This window comes from Mercenaria mercenaria, chromosome 16 (genome assembly GCF_021730395.1).
Source record: "Mercenaria mercenaria strain notata chromosome 16, MADL_Memer_1, whole genome shotgun sequence".
NCBI lineage: Eukaryota > Metazoa > Mollusca > Bivalvia > Venerida > Veneridae > Mercenaria > Mercenaria mercenaria.
The window spans coordinates 73422413-73439817 of record NC_069376.1 but is presented as its reverse complement, the minus strand read 5'-3'; the positions used below and the strand labels follow the sequence as shown (position 1 = coordinate 73439817).

Sequence of the window (17405 nt, the reverse complement as noted above, 5' to 3'; positions counted from 1 at the left end):
TGTTCTCTGAAAGAAAAAAGTTACTATGAAGCTCTTCGTGCTTCCCCTGACAGCGTCATATCAAAGACGTGGAAAATGGTACAAGTAGCTTCCCCTGACAGCGTCATACCAAAAACGTGGAAAATGGTACAAGTAGCTTCCCCTGGCAGCGTCATACCAAAAACGTGGAAAATGGTACAAGTAGCTTCCCCTGGCAGCATCATACCAAAAACATGGGAAATGGTACAAGTAGCTTCCCCTGGCAGCGTCATACCAAAGACGTGGAAAATGGTACAAGTAGCTTCCTCGCTTGGCGCTCAGCATTTTGAGGATAGTACTAGGACTGGTCAGTCCGGTGTCAGTATAATGCTAGTTGGTGTATCATGTCACGTGTCTACGTCGTGATATTCCAGTGAGGCAGCACTAATAAAGTTGGGCATTGTTCTCACTGCTACAAGTAGACTCCGTCGTTTATATGAATGAAAAATTGTTGAAAAAAAAAACGCACACGCGCACGGATTAAAAATATAATTAAATGCAATCGTTAATTTCATCTTCGTTATTGTTTAAAGAGACGTCACTTCTACCGTTTGACAATAACCTTTATTAAAAATATTATATTCCTTTCTAATGGCATTTCAGGCTCGTATAATAACTATTTAATACTAAATTAGGCAAATGTTGTTTGAACAGTTCACAAGACGAGACAGGAATACAAATCTATTCATTTTACATAATTTATAAGATCAAACTTTTCATTCTCACTGTTCATTTTCAGCTCGCAAAGAAGGCAAATGGTTTTCCCTGGAGACAAGACATGTCAAACCTTACACTATAAAAAAGAATATTCTCTTTTTGTTTTAGCATGCACATTTTATTTTGGATGCAGATACTACCGTTAAAAACCACTTTACAATCAATATGCACCTAATTAATTCATTTTATATTGTCAGATTGTGCTAGGCAATCTTAATGTAGCATTGGCTTCTAAGGCGAGATGGTCCGAGCAAATTGCATAAATAATGGAACAAATAGATACAGTGAGCAAGGTTGTGGATGAAGCATACGAGGAGAGCAAAATTAGACAAAAACAGCGTGGTGTCTACTTATTAAAAACGACTGCATCTTCAAATGATGAACAGATACAAGCCGAAACTTCACTTGGGACAAAGGAATTGACATTGGCTGTTGTTCATGAAAATGAAATTCCACAAGAAACTCAGGTAATTATGTCGATCTTTAAATTCAAGAAAACTTTTACATTAAATTTAATAAACATATTTCTACTTAGACATCAGCTAAATACAAATTTTGATTGCGGTCTAATTTTGTTATCACATCCATAGGCTTACCAGTTTGACAATCCGGTATTTGACAACAAAGACGTAAGAACTGGACATGGACGAATGTCTTTTGCTGACGTTGTCATGGAAATCATGCCGGAACCAATTAAAGGGGGCATCCATCCCTTTGGGCGTAGCTCATTTTACCGCGCCTCATTGGGCGGAGAACAGTCAGAAATCCACAGAGAGGAAGGAACGCTGTTTCTATGGGCCTTGGTTACCATTATCGTGCTTGGAGTAGCAGTTGGTATAATAGTGATGTCGCGTGAGTATACTAATTTGTGAAATTTATTTCCACCTGTAAACGATATCTATACGATGATCGCACATAACGATAAAGATTTCTTTTATCAAAATAGTTCAATGTTATATAACTGCATGTCTAAGCAAAGTGCTTATTGCATTAAAAGCTTATGCACGTAATTACATCATTTGTATATTTCATTTTATTGAGTACATGTTTTTCAATTGTTGCCAACTTACGCATGCTTGTTGATTCTGTGTGAAATAATTCAAGAACCCAAACAAATTATCAATGATATTTGCAGAGTCAACAAATAAAGTAAATAAAAACCTTAACTTTCGAATTTCATAAATCGCTACGTATATTTACATCAGCTTATAGCTTGCGTTACATTTATCAATGCTATTCATTTACTTACCACCACAAGGAATTAATAATCAAGTTGTTCTCACAAATACAGAATACCAGCAGACATTGCTTGGAGATTAGAACTCATTTAGAGTGTTAACATTTTACAATTAGTGTTTGTGTAATTCCGGATAAAAATGTAAATTGACCGATACAAATCAAGCAGCAATAAGCCTAATCTATGTCAATGGTATCTGAATTAACTTCAAACAAGTTGTATCATTAAGCCAACTGTTGTCTTAATATCTTGATGTTTTAGAGATACAAACATATGTCGAAAGGTTATTTCACATGTAGAAATAAGCAAATCATTTGTAAATGATTACTTTTCTTCATGGTTTTATTGCCGAGCAACACAAACCTGGAAAATAATTTTACAATTTACAGTGTTTTACTTATCTTTCATTTACATACAAATCTGTTGTTACTTATTTGGATATTCACTTGGTTGCGTTCTATGCTTCTAAACGATTTTCTTAAAGAATTTTCATTTATTAGTTTGGGTTAGAACTGATGCAACATGTTTAAAAATTAAAGCGAATTTATACAAGAAATAAATGCTTCTCTATTCTAAAACTTTATCTAAATATAATCTTTCCTTGAAAAGTCAGTATATTTGATAAGGTAATAGCAATTCATGTATACTGATAAATTGCTATGTACATTTATCAATAAATATAATCTGCCTTTCTTTATTCCAGAAATGTATCAAGCCAAAAAGCATAATCACAGTTCATCAGTTGATTCTTCTACGAACTGGAATGCAACAGAGTACTGAAAATGAGCTATAATTCATTAAAATTCAGAGTATATTACAAAACTAGGATGGGTACTTGTAAAGTCGAAAGTTAGGTGAGAGTCAAGTTGCTATAAACTACGCAAATTGTTCAGTCTGATACAACGTATGAAACCAGGAGAAAATAGTTTTTAGTGCAGACTACCTCTGTATGTATATGAATTCTGCTGGATCGGAGTATATTTCACAGAATGAACACCAAACTCATCACCAATCATGGAAAATTGAAATTATATTTGCATTATACAATAGTCAAAGATAATTTATAAACATATAAACGTTCTCTTTCGATGCAATGTTAATAATTCTGTCTTGATACTTCTAATAATTCTATGCATTGCATAGATATACATATTATTTACGAGTATATGTTATTTTGATTAGTGAAAAAGGGAGTTTCCCACAATTTTATACCGAACGATGAAAAGTTCAACGTTATGCTATCTTCTTGACCTTGAATATACCTTGTTTGATGGACATTTTTCAGTGGGACAAGTCGCTATGGCGACATGTCGCTATGATTGTAACTCATGCGTGTATTATTTTTGACATGACATTGAATTTCATCAGTCTTTGTGCAGGTGATTTTTCTTCTTGTCTCATACAGAATTGAAACCCTGACAAAAAGTCTTCATGTGTCAGTAGTGGTTCAGTAAAGGAATATTATCACCTTTCATATAGCCCAGTTTTGTTAAAGCTATCTGGTGGCAAAGATGAGTTAAGGTTCTACAATATACATAAGAACAAAGTTATTTCAAAACTGCTAGACAATTGCAAAGTACATTTACATATGGCTCCCTAAGCATAGTAATCCAACACCTGAATTAAAGCTTTGACTGTATGCCATAAGGTGTGCCTATGGATTTCAATATTTGTAATAAAAATTACTAAAGAATGCAACATTAGAAAATTTCTCAGAAACTTCATGTATAATTTTTGACCGGGTAATATTTGTAGTGAACGCAGTCTGTACTGCTTATCTTTCTAGAGCACTAGCTACTGACATAAAAAACCGTAGTCCTTGTTAATTGTGTCCATGGTATATTGAATTTCTACAAAATGACTCGACTTGTTAAGCAGATGCGTGATGAAATGATATTTAGAATACATATGAAGAGAAAAGAATGTCACATCTAATATACTTGAATTACCTTAAATGACCATAATCGCCACAGCCGGCCTAGTAATCTTGATTCATAATCTTTAGAAATCGCGTCAACTACCATGATAAAACAGTAATACAGAGAAAAAGATTACTTTTTATAAGTCACAAAGAGACCACAAATCAATGCTTATTCGCAGTTTTTATTAAGTTAATGGAATAATATTGATCTTTGTAAGTGCATTACTGCAGGTACAAGTGGCATCTAAAAGGGAGAAAATGTTTCAAAGGTAATTTGTATTATTTTAATTTGGCTTTTGTCTACTCTGCTACACTACCGACCAAATGCCTGGCCATATATAGGGAAAGTGAACAAAATTGTTCAATGGTGTAATATGAAATTAACTTTTTCGTTATCATTTACATGAAACTTATTTTCCGCAGTTAAAAGGTTGATGTGCTTAAAATTATAATAAATAACATGGCCTCCATTTTAAAAATAAAATAACCTCTAGATTTTAGAGGGCAATGTAGTTGATACTTATAACATTCGGGTTTGTGCTCACTGCTACAAGCAGACACCGTCTTTTTGGTTGAAAGACAGTCCCTTTTTTGACATACCGAACGAGTGGTTGGGTTTTGTAGTGCGTTTGTTGTTATTTTTAAGCCGCCGTTCACTGTTTTTTCTAGTGGTATAGTTTTTCACTATAGTGCCTCATAGAGCTTAAATTCGTTGCATTAAAATACGACGATTAGAATAGAGTTAATTAGACTGTCATGTTGAAATTTCCTAAAGTATATAAGTTTTGAATAGTTTTCAAACACAATTAGCTCATATACCGTCAGAAATTTCAGTATACCTTACTTTGTCTATTTACAAAATAGAACTACTGCCCTTTGTGTGATAGGAGAAAATAAGGAAAACATTTCAAAATTACATATCGAAGCAAGATTTTGAGTTTAAATATTACCAGGGATTACACATGTTTAAACTGCCGTTGGAATAAAATTACCATACAAAGGTTACTTAGAGAATTCTCATTAGACAAAGGTAAATATTATATTTTTAATATAAGGTCACTTCTTCCAGAATAAAAGCTGATGAAAATATATTACCATTTCCACGCAACTGCGTGAAGTTATTGTCTTGTGCTGAAAGGCAGTCAATACTACATGCATATACCTTTAACAGCTTCTCTTCACACCAATCTGTTTCGTGTTTTTGTGTGCCAAATATTGACAGACGGAAAAGAAAATAAGAGAATGTGGAGTGATTATCAAACTCTAATACAACAGTTACACCATAATCAAAGGTCAAATAACCTTGCAGTTCCAAATGACAACAGTACACTTTCAATGTATTCAAATTATAATAAACTCATTATTCATCTATAGTTTCATGTAACGGAAAATCCGTCAAAATTTTCAATGTGCCTTTGATGATGAAGACCCAAGGTGTCCATTCTACCGTTATTTCATCACGGGCGGGCAACTGTATAAAAAAGCTGATCTTCCGCTCGCCAGCTCGGCGATTCCTCACTTGAAGAAGATTTCACACTGAGGGAGATTTCGAGCCCACATCGGTTAGGAGCGAGTAATTCGAAGTCAGTGACCTAACCACTCGACAACGAAGGCACCTCCACGTCATTACTGGTTGACTAGGTGTTAAGGGTACATCTATGTCGATTAAATCTATTTCTGGTCTGCCAAACGAAACAAAAATATGTATTATTTGCTTTGTAGAAATGAATATGCAACGAAAAGATCATATTTATATTAAGACATATACATTAATACTGCGCCACTACGTACACAAAGTCTGCCCTGCAGAACTCGTAAAAATTTGATAATCTACACATGCATATTTGCAGAATAGTATCCGTTGTCGGTATGAGGGTATCTGCTAGCACATGAGTTTGGTCGCACCATTATATAATCCAGCTAATGGTAGTAATTGCCATATATATTAGTTGTGACTTTTTATTCGGGTTACCTTAATGTAAGTGTCACGGTGTAGTGAAGTATGTCGGATGGTAATGGGTATCGTATACTATACCTTTACGGGATTTTCAAAAGAGACGAGGGGAAACAACTTTGACAACACAATTTTATATTTTGATTTCAGCAGTACAGTCCCTTTGAGTCAGAAAACGCTTTATCGCTCGCTATGGTTGTTATTATTATGATGTTAATAAATTATTATTTTTGATTTTCATCTATTAGTAGTAAAGGGGGGCGATATGGGGACCTCCCAGGGGGTCAATATGGGGACCTCCCAGGGGGGGCGATATGGGGACCTCTATTAGAAACTTATAGTCCATTTTTCGTAGTTGTATAGTCCTTTTTTCAGCAGTGAGTAGTATATAAGAACGTTTTTCACTAGCAAAAATCATCATTCTTACTTCAGAATTCTAACCATTAACATGGAAAATAGCTCAGTAGTATTTGAGAACATGACAAATGCTCTCACTGGTGAACTAAAGGAAGTGTCGCGACCACATCACAAAGTATGGGCGTATGAAGCACATTACAGTAAAGTACATCTTGGCTTTTCGTCAGACACTTTTGAAGAATTATTCAAAGACTATGTAAGAAAAGAGAGGCCGGATTTAAAAGTAGACTTCTCCATCGTCCACTATGGTGATTCGTATATGGATATGTGGGAGAATTTGCCAGAGAATTTTTTGGTAGATATGAAAGTTGCAATTTTTGATTTTCTGGTAAAAACGAACTTTCTCTGCGTCAGCTACAAGGACATATCAAAAGTAAGGACAGAGTTGGATATGAGTTTCTCTACATGGATGTACATGCTCCGAAAATACATGAGTAAATATTATCCTGAGATCGAACTCGAGTGGTGTGAACACACTTTGCAACCCAATTCGTTTTGTGAATGTGACTCGGACGGAACCAAAAAATGAAGGATGAAGATGCTGCTGATAAAGTCTACATGCACATTATGACTATGTTGTGTGATCACCATGCAGATCGACAATGGTAAATAGGAGTCACACAACAGACGAAGCATCATTCGTATTCATGATAGCAGAACCTGGTAGACAATAATTAACAGTAACATGTATTTTGACATGAAAAAATGAAATGTTATGTTATATATTAGTCAAATAAAAGAAATATTTTTAACAATCTGTCTTATTTATGTATATTTGTTTGACAATACTGAGAGATACTTCTTTCTAAGATATTTGGTGGTCCTAAAAAGGACCCTTTTTTTCTGTTTTTATTTGTTTTTTTGTTTGTTGTTTTTTCATATTTCTTTTTTCAAAAACACAACACCATTGACTTAGTTAGTGGTACCATCTGTTTGCGGTGTGCCTGTGGAGGTTGCTGCATTTCCACCTTGACGTTCTGTTGCTGCATTGGCTTGCTGCAATGGAATGACAATGCCATAGTACGGTTGCAGTCTGATTTGTCGCAGATGTCTTCTTCTTTGCCTGTCCCTTTCTGCATTTTGCCTGACCTCCCTTTCTACACCTTCTCTGTACTCCCGTGCAGTATTTATCATCGATGCAGTACCCTCCGTTCTGTAATGGAACCTCTGTACTTCTGTCTCTATCTGAGCATAGACCTCAGTATAGATCTGTAGACATCTCGTCTCAAGACTATGTATTTCCTTTAGCTTCTCTTCAACATTTTGCATGTTTTCGATTGAGTGTGCCATTTTGATAAATGATAAAGATATGTGTGGAATGCGGTATTTATAGGAAGATATGGGATTGACCTACTTAAAACTTTTAAGGAAAAACGGATTGACCTACATTTGAAAAATGACAAAAAATCTACCCAATCATGACAAAGAAGACAATGGATTCTGAGCCAATCACAGTATGAGTTATAGAGCCTTTTTCGGCATGGAAAATATGTAGCGATCACATTGCTAATATACATAGTAATAAAATCAAAGTTTAAGTTCTATAAGTGATGGTTATATATAATGTCTTACTAAGGTGTAGAATGTTTTTTATTATAACTAAAATAAAAAAGATATAGGCCTACTGTATATTTGTTTGTTTGACAATACTGAGAGATACTTTTTTCTAAGAGATTTGGTGGTCCTGAAAAGGACCGTTGTTTTATTGTTTTTTTTTTTGCATTTTATTTCTTGAGTTTTTTAATGCTTTTCCCATGAGAACCAAGACCAAATTCTGCCTTGCGTTTTTCTGAATGTTTCTCTGTTGAACTTGATTCTACTTTCTCTGATTCATATTTGAATTGCACCGGCACAACCAGTTTTTCAGGTTTGATTTTCAGCGATGTGTTTTCTGAGCATTGACGAAATGCATTCTCAAGATTGACCATATTTGAATTCATCTTGCGTAATTCTTGTACCAAACTCAAGAATATCTTCGAAATATCAGCCCGTGGTTGATGTTGTTGTTGTTCTTGTTGCTGTGGGGGTTGCTGTTGTTGCTGCTGCTGTTGCTGTTGCAACTGGAAATGCTGCTGTTGTTGTCCTTGTTGATGGTAAAGACTTTTGGTCTGGATTTGCTGCTGTATTTGCCCCGGTGATGTAAATGTAGTTTGGTAAGAACCATAAATTGGAGTACCATTTCCTGTAATTTGCTCGGAATCAAATGAAGCAGGTAATTGTACTGAATTTGTCGCTGCCGCCAGTAAATCATCATAGTTATCCATGATGAATGGTAGAAGGTAAATGAACTAAGTAGGTCATGATTATCTTTTTATATCACGAAATAGGATTGACCTACTTCAAATGTAAACAATGAAAACTGCACCGAATCACGACAAAGAAGACAATGACGTCTCCGCCAATCAGCGCAAAGCTTTATAAACAACGTTCGGTGAAATAAAGTGAAAATTTTCCTGAACTGTGTTTCTTTAAAAATTTCAACTCAATAAATTGCAATAAACTCAATGTGAAATTCCAAATCTAATGATATTTTTTAATTCATTTCATGCTAAAATTACAAACTATGAATGCAAAATGAATGTAATTCAATGTTTTCAGTGATAAACTTAAAGAAAAACAGTGAATCTTCATCTTGCGAACAGAATTACCCACTGAAAAATCCACGATAAAGTGTATATTTTTATGTTTACCTAACCTTGTGAGTATTCATTTTCTTAGTTAGATCGTTTTCAGTGTATTGAAGATGATTTTAAGATTATGTATTTTAAAAAAGTGTTTTATTACTTTACCTCGCTACATGACTATCTACACCCCAGAAATACTATTGATCGATATACTACAGTACAGTGTATTACGCATGAATTGACGTCATTATTAAGAACGTGCCTAAATGTTTACAAAATAGTTTAAAGTGCAAATTATGTTTTGATTGTGAATAAAAGAAATAAGATTTTATTTAATGTTTTAGTGGAAAAAAGTCTAAGTCCAAAAGTTTAAAGTTAAGAAACACAAATGAAAAAATATGGATTTTGATTGGTTCTTTGTTTCTTTGCATTTGTAAATGTAGGTCAATCCGGTTTTGTTGTATAAATACAGCTTCGTTTTTCAGGTCATTCATCGCTTGATATTCATATCAACAACAAAACGTTATCATGGCTTCCATTGAACGGCAGTTAGCCAGAATCTTGAAAGTACATGCCAGACTGGGGAAAATGATAGACAATTTATTGAGAGACATTGAAGCGGGGGAGAGAGAGAGACAGTTGGCGATGGAGGAAGAGCTGGAGGGGATGATGGACCTGGCAGGGTCTAGTGCCAGCCATGCCATTGTGGTGGAGGAGAGTGCCACTACTGACAGCAACAGGGAGGACTGGAACGACGATGATGAAGCGTCGTTTCAGTTATCGACAGAGGGGTACAGGGTGAAGAAATCGCTAGATTATTGCCCTGTATGCAGAGGCAGGCACTGTGGGCCTCCTCCTAGTTGTCGTCAGTAGACAGATGCATGAATATGCACCCAACGGCCCTTTTCAGGGCCACACAAATATTTTCGAAAGGAAATATTTTCTCAGATATTGTCACTTCTTTTTTATTATTTATGATTTTAATTTGTTTTTTAAATAACTAAGATTGATTCATATAAAATAATTGTATGGTTGAATAATAAAAAAGAAGCTTTGATATGATTGGTCTTTGAAATGAATATAGGTCAATCCGTTTTTCTTAAAAATGTTGAAAGTAGGTCAATCCGATATTTTGCTTTAAATATGAAGGCGTTATTCTACATTCACATTCCATTTTAATCATGGGCCTACGAAAGTTACTTCGTTCAGTACGGCGACTATTCAAGAAGGATCGAACCCCTGACTGGGTTTATGAAGAAATAGAGAAGAGGCAGAGACAGGCAGGCCTGAAAGCCTTTTTCGCAAGACGTGGGGTGGAGTGGCCTCGTCCGCAGTACAGAGTTAAATTAATCAACCTGTACCCGGACTTGTCTGAGTTCAAGCCTGAGCCAGTCAAACTCAATAATTTATATCCAGACTTGTCTGGGTTTTATTGAGTTGTGACTTAATAAAGGTCCTTTTAAGGACCAACCATCTATTTTAGAGTAGAAAATACTTTCATCATAATATTGTCAGTAACAAACAAACAATTCTATAGTTTTACATTTATTTTCGTAACATATCAAACTTTATGAATAAAAGATGCAACATTTTGTGAAAGAAAAAACATTAAAAAGAAGTAATTAAAATTATCAACATGAAAACGATGTAACAAATGTCATTTTTCATAGTATTTTTATAACTGTTTTTTTTTTATTTTTTTGAAAGTTTCCTACGCTTTCGCATAGAAACTCCCTCTTCTGCTGTCTGATTATCGCCATGTTTACGTTTATTTTTCCTGACATTGCCCCTGTCTGTAGTATCGGAAGTGTTACCTGTTGTAGGTGCTGACTGAAGTCCGATCTGGGTATCCTGATTCTCTACCGTATTTCCCTGAGGAGGTGTCGGTATGATCAGATCAAATGTATTATATGCTCTAGGTGATTTTTAATGCCTTGTATACCAGCAGCTGCCTGATCAACTTCAGCTGTATCTGCAATCGGTATCAGTGGAAAAGCAACTTTTTGCGGCGGTGCATTCTTGTCGAAGCCCTGATAATAGTGAACACCGTTATAAAAAAAGTCGCCTGGTGGATAGTCACCTGGTGGCAAGGTAAACTCTTTTTGTTGCGGTACATTCTGTTGTGGTACATTCTGAGTATTTTTTTCATAATGAATAAAGTTACCAGCACCTCGTGGTGGTTGAGGACGGTGAAAGGTAGAGCCAAAGCCAACGTTTATGGCATTTTCCTTTATTTCTGTTGGTGGACTTGGAAATAATGACTCACGCGCTTCCTCCATGCCATAACCTAAGCCAAACCCATTTGTTTTATCACTGTTCGACGGTATGCTGTTAGTGAATTGTCCTATACTTTCTACGCCTGAAGTAGTCGGTGATTCGCTCTCTTTATTACTGCCTCCTGACTGAAGAGTTGGACACTTGTTTGCGTAATGTCCCTTTTTTTCACATCTGTAGCAAATTACATTTTTGTAGAGATCCTGTTTTACCGCTTTACGTTGAGGGCAGTTACTCGCATAATGTCCTGGCTGGTGACATTTATAGAAATGCATTACTGTCGTAATTGAAATAATTTCATTTAACTGCATTCATGTGTGTTTTATCTTCTTAATCAGAACATCTTTGGTTGTTGATTAGTAAATACTTGCTGAATCAGTAACCTTTTCTACTCTAGGATCTGCCTGGGTGTAGATGGGTGCGTTTTCCATGTTTGAAGTTCAGACTGGAATGATGAATAATACCTGGGTAAGTTTATTTTATAGGCCCAGGAGGTTGTGGGCGGTCTTTTAAATTTTCGTGGGTATAAAAGAGTGAGACATCGTATTATAAAATCATAATGTTGAGTGAACTTAAATGTGTGATATATAATTTATCACTATATAGTAAATATGTCTCGGAAACTTGTGCCTTATTCAGATTCGTCATCTAGTGATGAATCTAGTTCAGAATCAGACGATGATGAAAAGTATAATTTAAAAAAGCACAGATTATCACTTAGTAAAAAGAAAATAATACTGACGGGTAGAAAAGAAAGACGTCAAAAATTAAAAGAGAAACAACATGAATCTAGACAAATGAAGCACAATGAAAAACGTGAAGAACTTGTCAGTAATTATTATAATATCAAAGAAAGGATGGAAAGGAAATCAAGAAAATTTAAAACTCAAAGTAAAGTGTATGATGTGACTTTCAGAAGCTATGATAAACCTTTTGAATTTACGCATGATTTATTTAATAGCATGGTGCATGAAATGAAAGACCGTTGCAATGCTATGCCTCGGGACAAGGTTCGAATTTCTATAACACATCCTAAATTAAATTTAGGTATACACGTCCCGTTTGATGATGTTAGTAATGTGACAGGTTGAAACACTGTTAAATGAAATTGAACGAGTTGTACAGAGTAATGAGAATTTAAATTCATGATGGACAAATGCAAGCTGAATTACACACATATCAATGCCAGAAAGGATCCAGCAAGTCTCGACGAAATATGCACTACGGTTCGCATGTCAGTATTGAACATATGACCAAACTAAAGCGGAGTATCATACAGGTAAGTTTTTTTTCTCAATGAAAAATATTTCTTAAAAAGATGTTACCTGCTAATATTTTTCATAAGACTTGTATCTGAAAATAATTTTTCCTATTTTCAGATCGATAATTCTGATGACAGTATGTGTTTAGCACGTTCCATAGTTGTAGGAATGTGTTACGCACAAAAATCAGACAGTAATGAATGGAAAAAACGATGGAATGCGATACGTAAATCCAAATTAAAGTTACAAGAGAGAGAAGCGCAAACATTACTTGACAGTGTTGGGATTAAATACAATCAGGCCTGTGGTATAGAGGAGTATCAGAAGATACAGGATACACTGTATCCTGAGTATATTCAATTTATTAAAATTCACGCTCAGCATGCGAAAAGTGACTTGTTATTTACTGCACCCAAAATGACAAAACAAAGTAAAGTAGTTCATGTTTATTTTCACAGCGGACATTTTGACACCATTATTTCAATAAAAGGATTTTTTAGGGTATGTTATTATTGTGAATACTGTGGTGTTGGATATAATGTAAGAGCAGCATAAATGTAATCATATTTGTGATTGTTATTCAAGCAATATATGTGAAAAAGGAGTAAGTGTACAATGTAAAGAATGTTACCGTTGGTTTCGTAGCGCGGAATGTTTTCAGAAACACAAAGACATGCAAGGCAAAAGTAAAAAGAATATTTGTAAATCTGTTTGGGTTTGTAAAACATGCGGTCAGATTGGTAGTAGGCACAAGGAAAATCATCTTTGTGCAGGTGTTAAAAATGTAAATATTGTAAAAAGATTGTGAGCCAAGTCATGATTGTTATATCCCAAAATATACATCCCCTAAAAAAGAGGAACTCCCAGATGTCCCTTTTATTTTTTATGATTTTGAATGTCGATTTGACACTGGAGAACATATCCCAAATTTCTGTGTTGCACAGCGGGCATGCGGTGATTGTATTAGAAACCGCTCAAGTGAATGTTGCATGCGGTGCGATGAAGTCCCAGGGGAGGGAAGTTATTTTTCGCGGTGATCATACGTTATCTAGCTTTTGTACATGGTTATTTAACCCCATACATAAAGGTGCGACGGTTATTGCCCATAAAAAGCCCAGGGTTATGATGCACAATTTATTCTCAGGTATCTCGTTACACACGGTACAGTTAAACCCAAACTTATAATGAATGGAAGTAGATTATCATGATGGAAGCTCATGGAGTTCGTTTAATCGATTTTTATGAGCTTTATTAGTATGCCACTAGCATCATTCCCTAAAACATTTGGACTTACTGAAATGGCAAAAGGATTGGTTTCCTTTTTGGGCTAACAAACCCCCGAATTTCAGGAATACGTAGGTCCCTACTTACCCTTAGGAGTATTATAAACCTGGAAGTATGAAAACCAGAATCACGAAAATACTTTTTAAAATGGTATAATGAGAAGATAAAAAATGAAGAGATATTTGACTTTCAAAAAGAAATGGAGAAATATTGTAGATCAGATGCAGACATTTTAAGGACGTGGGTGTGGTGAGTTCGATACCAGTTAAGGCAGTGATCAAATAGACCCTTCCTTGAGGCATGTACCTTAGCACAAGCCTGTAACAAAGCCTGGCGAAAAAATTCTATGCCAGAAAACAGCTTTGGTATCATATCAGATGCAGGGTATCCAAACAAAACACGATACTCAATCAAAGCTATACGGTGGATACAAGGTATAGCGTATAAACATGATACAAAAATCCAGCATGCTTTGAATGGTGGTGAACAACAAATAGGTCCATACTTTGTCGACGGGTTTGACAAGGAAAGAAAAACAGTGTATGAGTTCTTAGGCTGTTGGACGCATGGATGTAAAGAATGTTATCCCAAAAGAGAAACAAAAAATCCGTATTCAATGCAAACAATGGAAACATTGTACAAAAATACATTTAAAAGATTTGATGTTTTACAGCAACAAGGATACAATATTAGATATATTTGGGAATGTCAGTTTAATAATTCATACAAAAATGATCTTATGTATAAATCATTGATTGACCAGTTTTACCCACATTTAGAACCCATTGAACCCCGAGAGGCTCTATTCGGTGGAAGAACTAATGCAGTACATTTGTATCATGAAGTAGACGAAACTACAAACCAGGAGATTAAATATGCTGACATTTGTTCGCTCTATCCATACGTTTGTAAATATAGAGAATATCCGTTAGGACACCCCATCATATTAAGTCAAGAGCAAATTCGTTTTGACAATATAACAAAATATAAAGGACTTATCAAGTGCAAGGTACTACCACCTCAAAATGAATGGATGCCTGTTTTACCTTTGCATTGTAACAAGAAAATGGTATTTACACTGTGTCGGACTTGCGCTGAAAAAGAATGTACGTTTTGCAATCATGGTGTTGATGATCGAGCCTTGGTTGGTACATGGACTTCGATAGAATTAAGAAAAGCTTTAGACAAAGGTTACCAGGTGCTAGAAATATACCATATTTGGCACTGGGATCACTGGAGTAGTCAGGTTTATTCAAAGTACATAAACAAATATCTAAAAATGAAGCAGGAAGCAAGTGGGTATCCTGCCTGGGTAAAAACTAAGGAAGATCAGGAGAAATTTAAACAAGACTATTTGGTAGCTGAAGGTATACACTTAGATCAAATTGAAAGTAATCCTGGTAAACGTGCATTTGCTAAAACTATGCTCAATTGCCTATGGGGAAAGAATGCTCAAAACAATATTTTACCCAAGACAGAATATGTAAACACACTTTCAAGGTATTATGATATAGTCACAGACACAAACATCAAACTCAATTATGTTGATTTTTTTGACCATGATGCGTTTGCTTTAATGAATTTTTCAGACAGGTCAGATCAAGTAGAACCACATTCTTCAGCTAATGTTGTGGTTGCATCATTTGTTACGGCCTATGCCAGACTTGAGCTGTATTCTGTGTTAGAACGTTTAGGTCAGCGTGTGCTTTATTTTGATACAGACAGTTGCATGTATATCTATGATCCAGATCAATATAATATTCCTATAGTGAATAGCCGTCTAGGAAAATGGACTGATGAGGTGCCTGAAGGTAAAATTGTTAAATACGCTGCTTTAGGACCTAAAAATTACGGTTACGAGTATATAGTAGGTGGGGAAAGACATACAAAATGTAAAGTGAAAGGAATCACTTTAGATTACGATACAACGCAAAAGGTCAATTTCAACACAATGGTAGAATGTATGAAAGACAGAGAAAACTTTTCCACTGTGATAGATTATCCGTCACGTATTCGAAGACACAGGGACCGAAAAGTAACTAGTGAAGCACAGACAAAAACTTTCCGATCTGTCTATACCAAACGGTTAGTAGTTGATCTATATAAGACTGTGCCATATGGATACATTCATTCCTAAGCATGACATCAAAGGAGACGGGTGTGGTGTCTCCAGATATATGCCAACGGATTTATCAAGATTTTGTAGAAATACCCTGGATTTCTCTATATCATATTCTAGATTTTGAACTGTATGCTGTGGTTTTATTTCACATTACATCAAAACAAAAACGGTTGAGATCAAAGCGTCAGATACGTGCATGGTTAAATGAACCTGACACCTTTCAGCGTTTTAAAGCCTTTGTAACAAAAGCAGTAGAAGGAGGAGAAGCTAACATAAACCTTGAAGCTGTAAACAGGACGGATTGGACAATTTTCGTTACTTATAGTGAAAGAGTGCTTTTACATATAAACGACTGGAAAAGGGGCGGTACTTTTTCACATGAAAAACGTTGGGCATTTTTAAATGAACCAGAATGTTGTATTGATAAAGCTTGGCATTTACTTAATTGAATGAAAATGGTATTAACAAGAACAGAAGAAGTTTTGTTATTACTTAAGACAAACGGATATAATGAAAACATTAGAGTTACAGAGGACATGATATTCTTTTATGGAAGAGAAACTCCTTTCAGCAACATGTACAAATCAAGTTTTACTGACAACAGTGCGGTTTATGTATGTAGTGAGCAATATTTTCAATTTACAAAAATGATGCAATGTCAAGAAAAGGATCGTGCTATGTGTATCATGAACACGGCAAGTCCTTACGAGATGAAACGTTTGGGAAATATGAAATCAGAGAACTTTAATGTGAAACAATGGGATCAACAATCTACAGAAGTGCTTTTCAAAGCAAATTGGCTGAAGTTCACACAGAATGAAAATCTAACAAATCTTCTTCTAGCCACGGGATCTAAAATCCTCGTAGAGGCCAACCCACGAGATAATAATTGGGGTATCGGAATGGATATGTGGAATTCAAATGCAATCCATCCTAACAAGTGGAATGGAAGAAACAGATTTGGATCCATCCTAATGGATATAAGGAGTTGGCTCCAACAGTCTAAATCATTCTGACTCCAACATTCGAACCATCAACATAGAAAATGATTGAAACGTTTTAAAAAGATGGCTTGCTTACAAGTAGATGTGGGTTTATATTTACCACCAGAAATAGGTGCTATGATTTATAAGTATCTTGTACAAATGTCTAAAAAAGGTGTGGAATTTCAACGAGAAATTATTCACGTATGGCTGATGAAACAGTTTAAAAGGATTTCTAATTGCACGATATATGAAGATAGTGAAAAAGGGCTGACACTAATGCTAGATTTGTTGCAAGACATTAAAAGTAGAGATGATATTGGTTTGGTGTACAGGAGACGTCTTGTTCGGAAAATTGAAATCATGTATAATAGACTGATAAATATGATTTCACAACGATGGGTTTTTTCCCTATGTGATTTTACTCCAGATGAAATAAACAACATATCACTGAATCACAGGAATGGTGGAGTCGACAATTACATTTTGTTAATTCAGTACACGAGATCGAGGTATTCATTTGGATCTTCTTCTCCTTCTGTGTACACGTTTCCTTTCCTTGAAGGGCGTATATTTTTTGTAAAACCTGTAT

General features: G+C 35.3%; 2 protein-coding genes across 2 annotated transcripts; both read left to right on the top strand.

The window, feature by feature from the left end:
• The first annotated feature begins 987 nt into the window (after positions 1–987).
• LOC123541183 (uncharacterized) lies at positions 988–3683 on the top strand. The gene is made up of 3 exons (XM_045326587.2): positions 988–1202; positions 1326–1587; positions 2676–3683. The coding sequence occupies exons 1-3, from the start codon at positions 1002–1004 to the stop codon at positions 2750–2752; spliced, it is 540 nt and encodes a 179-aa protein (XP_045182522.2). The 5' UTR covers positions 988–1001; the 3' UTR covers positions 2753–3683.
• A 12602-nt stretch (positions 3684–16285) lies between these two features.
• On the top strand, positions 16286–16846 carry LOC123526964 (riboflavin biosynthesis protein VVA0006-like). Its single transcript, XM_045306217.2, has one exon. The coding sequence runs from the start codon at positions 16286–16288 to the stop codon at positions 16844–16846; it is 561 nt and encodes a 186-aa protein (XP_045162152.2).
• Positions 16847–17405: the final 559 nt, after the last annotated feature.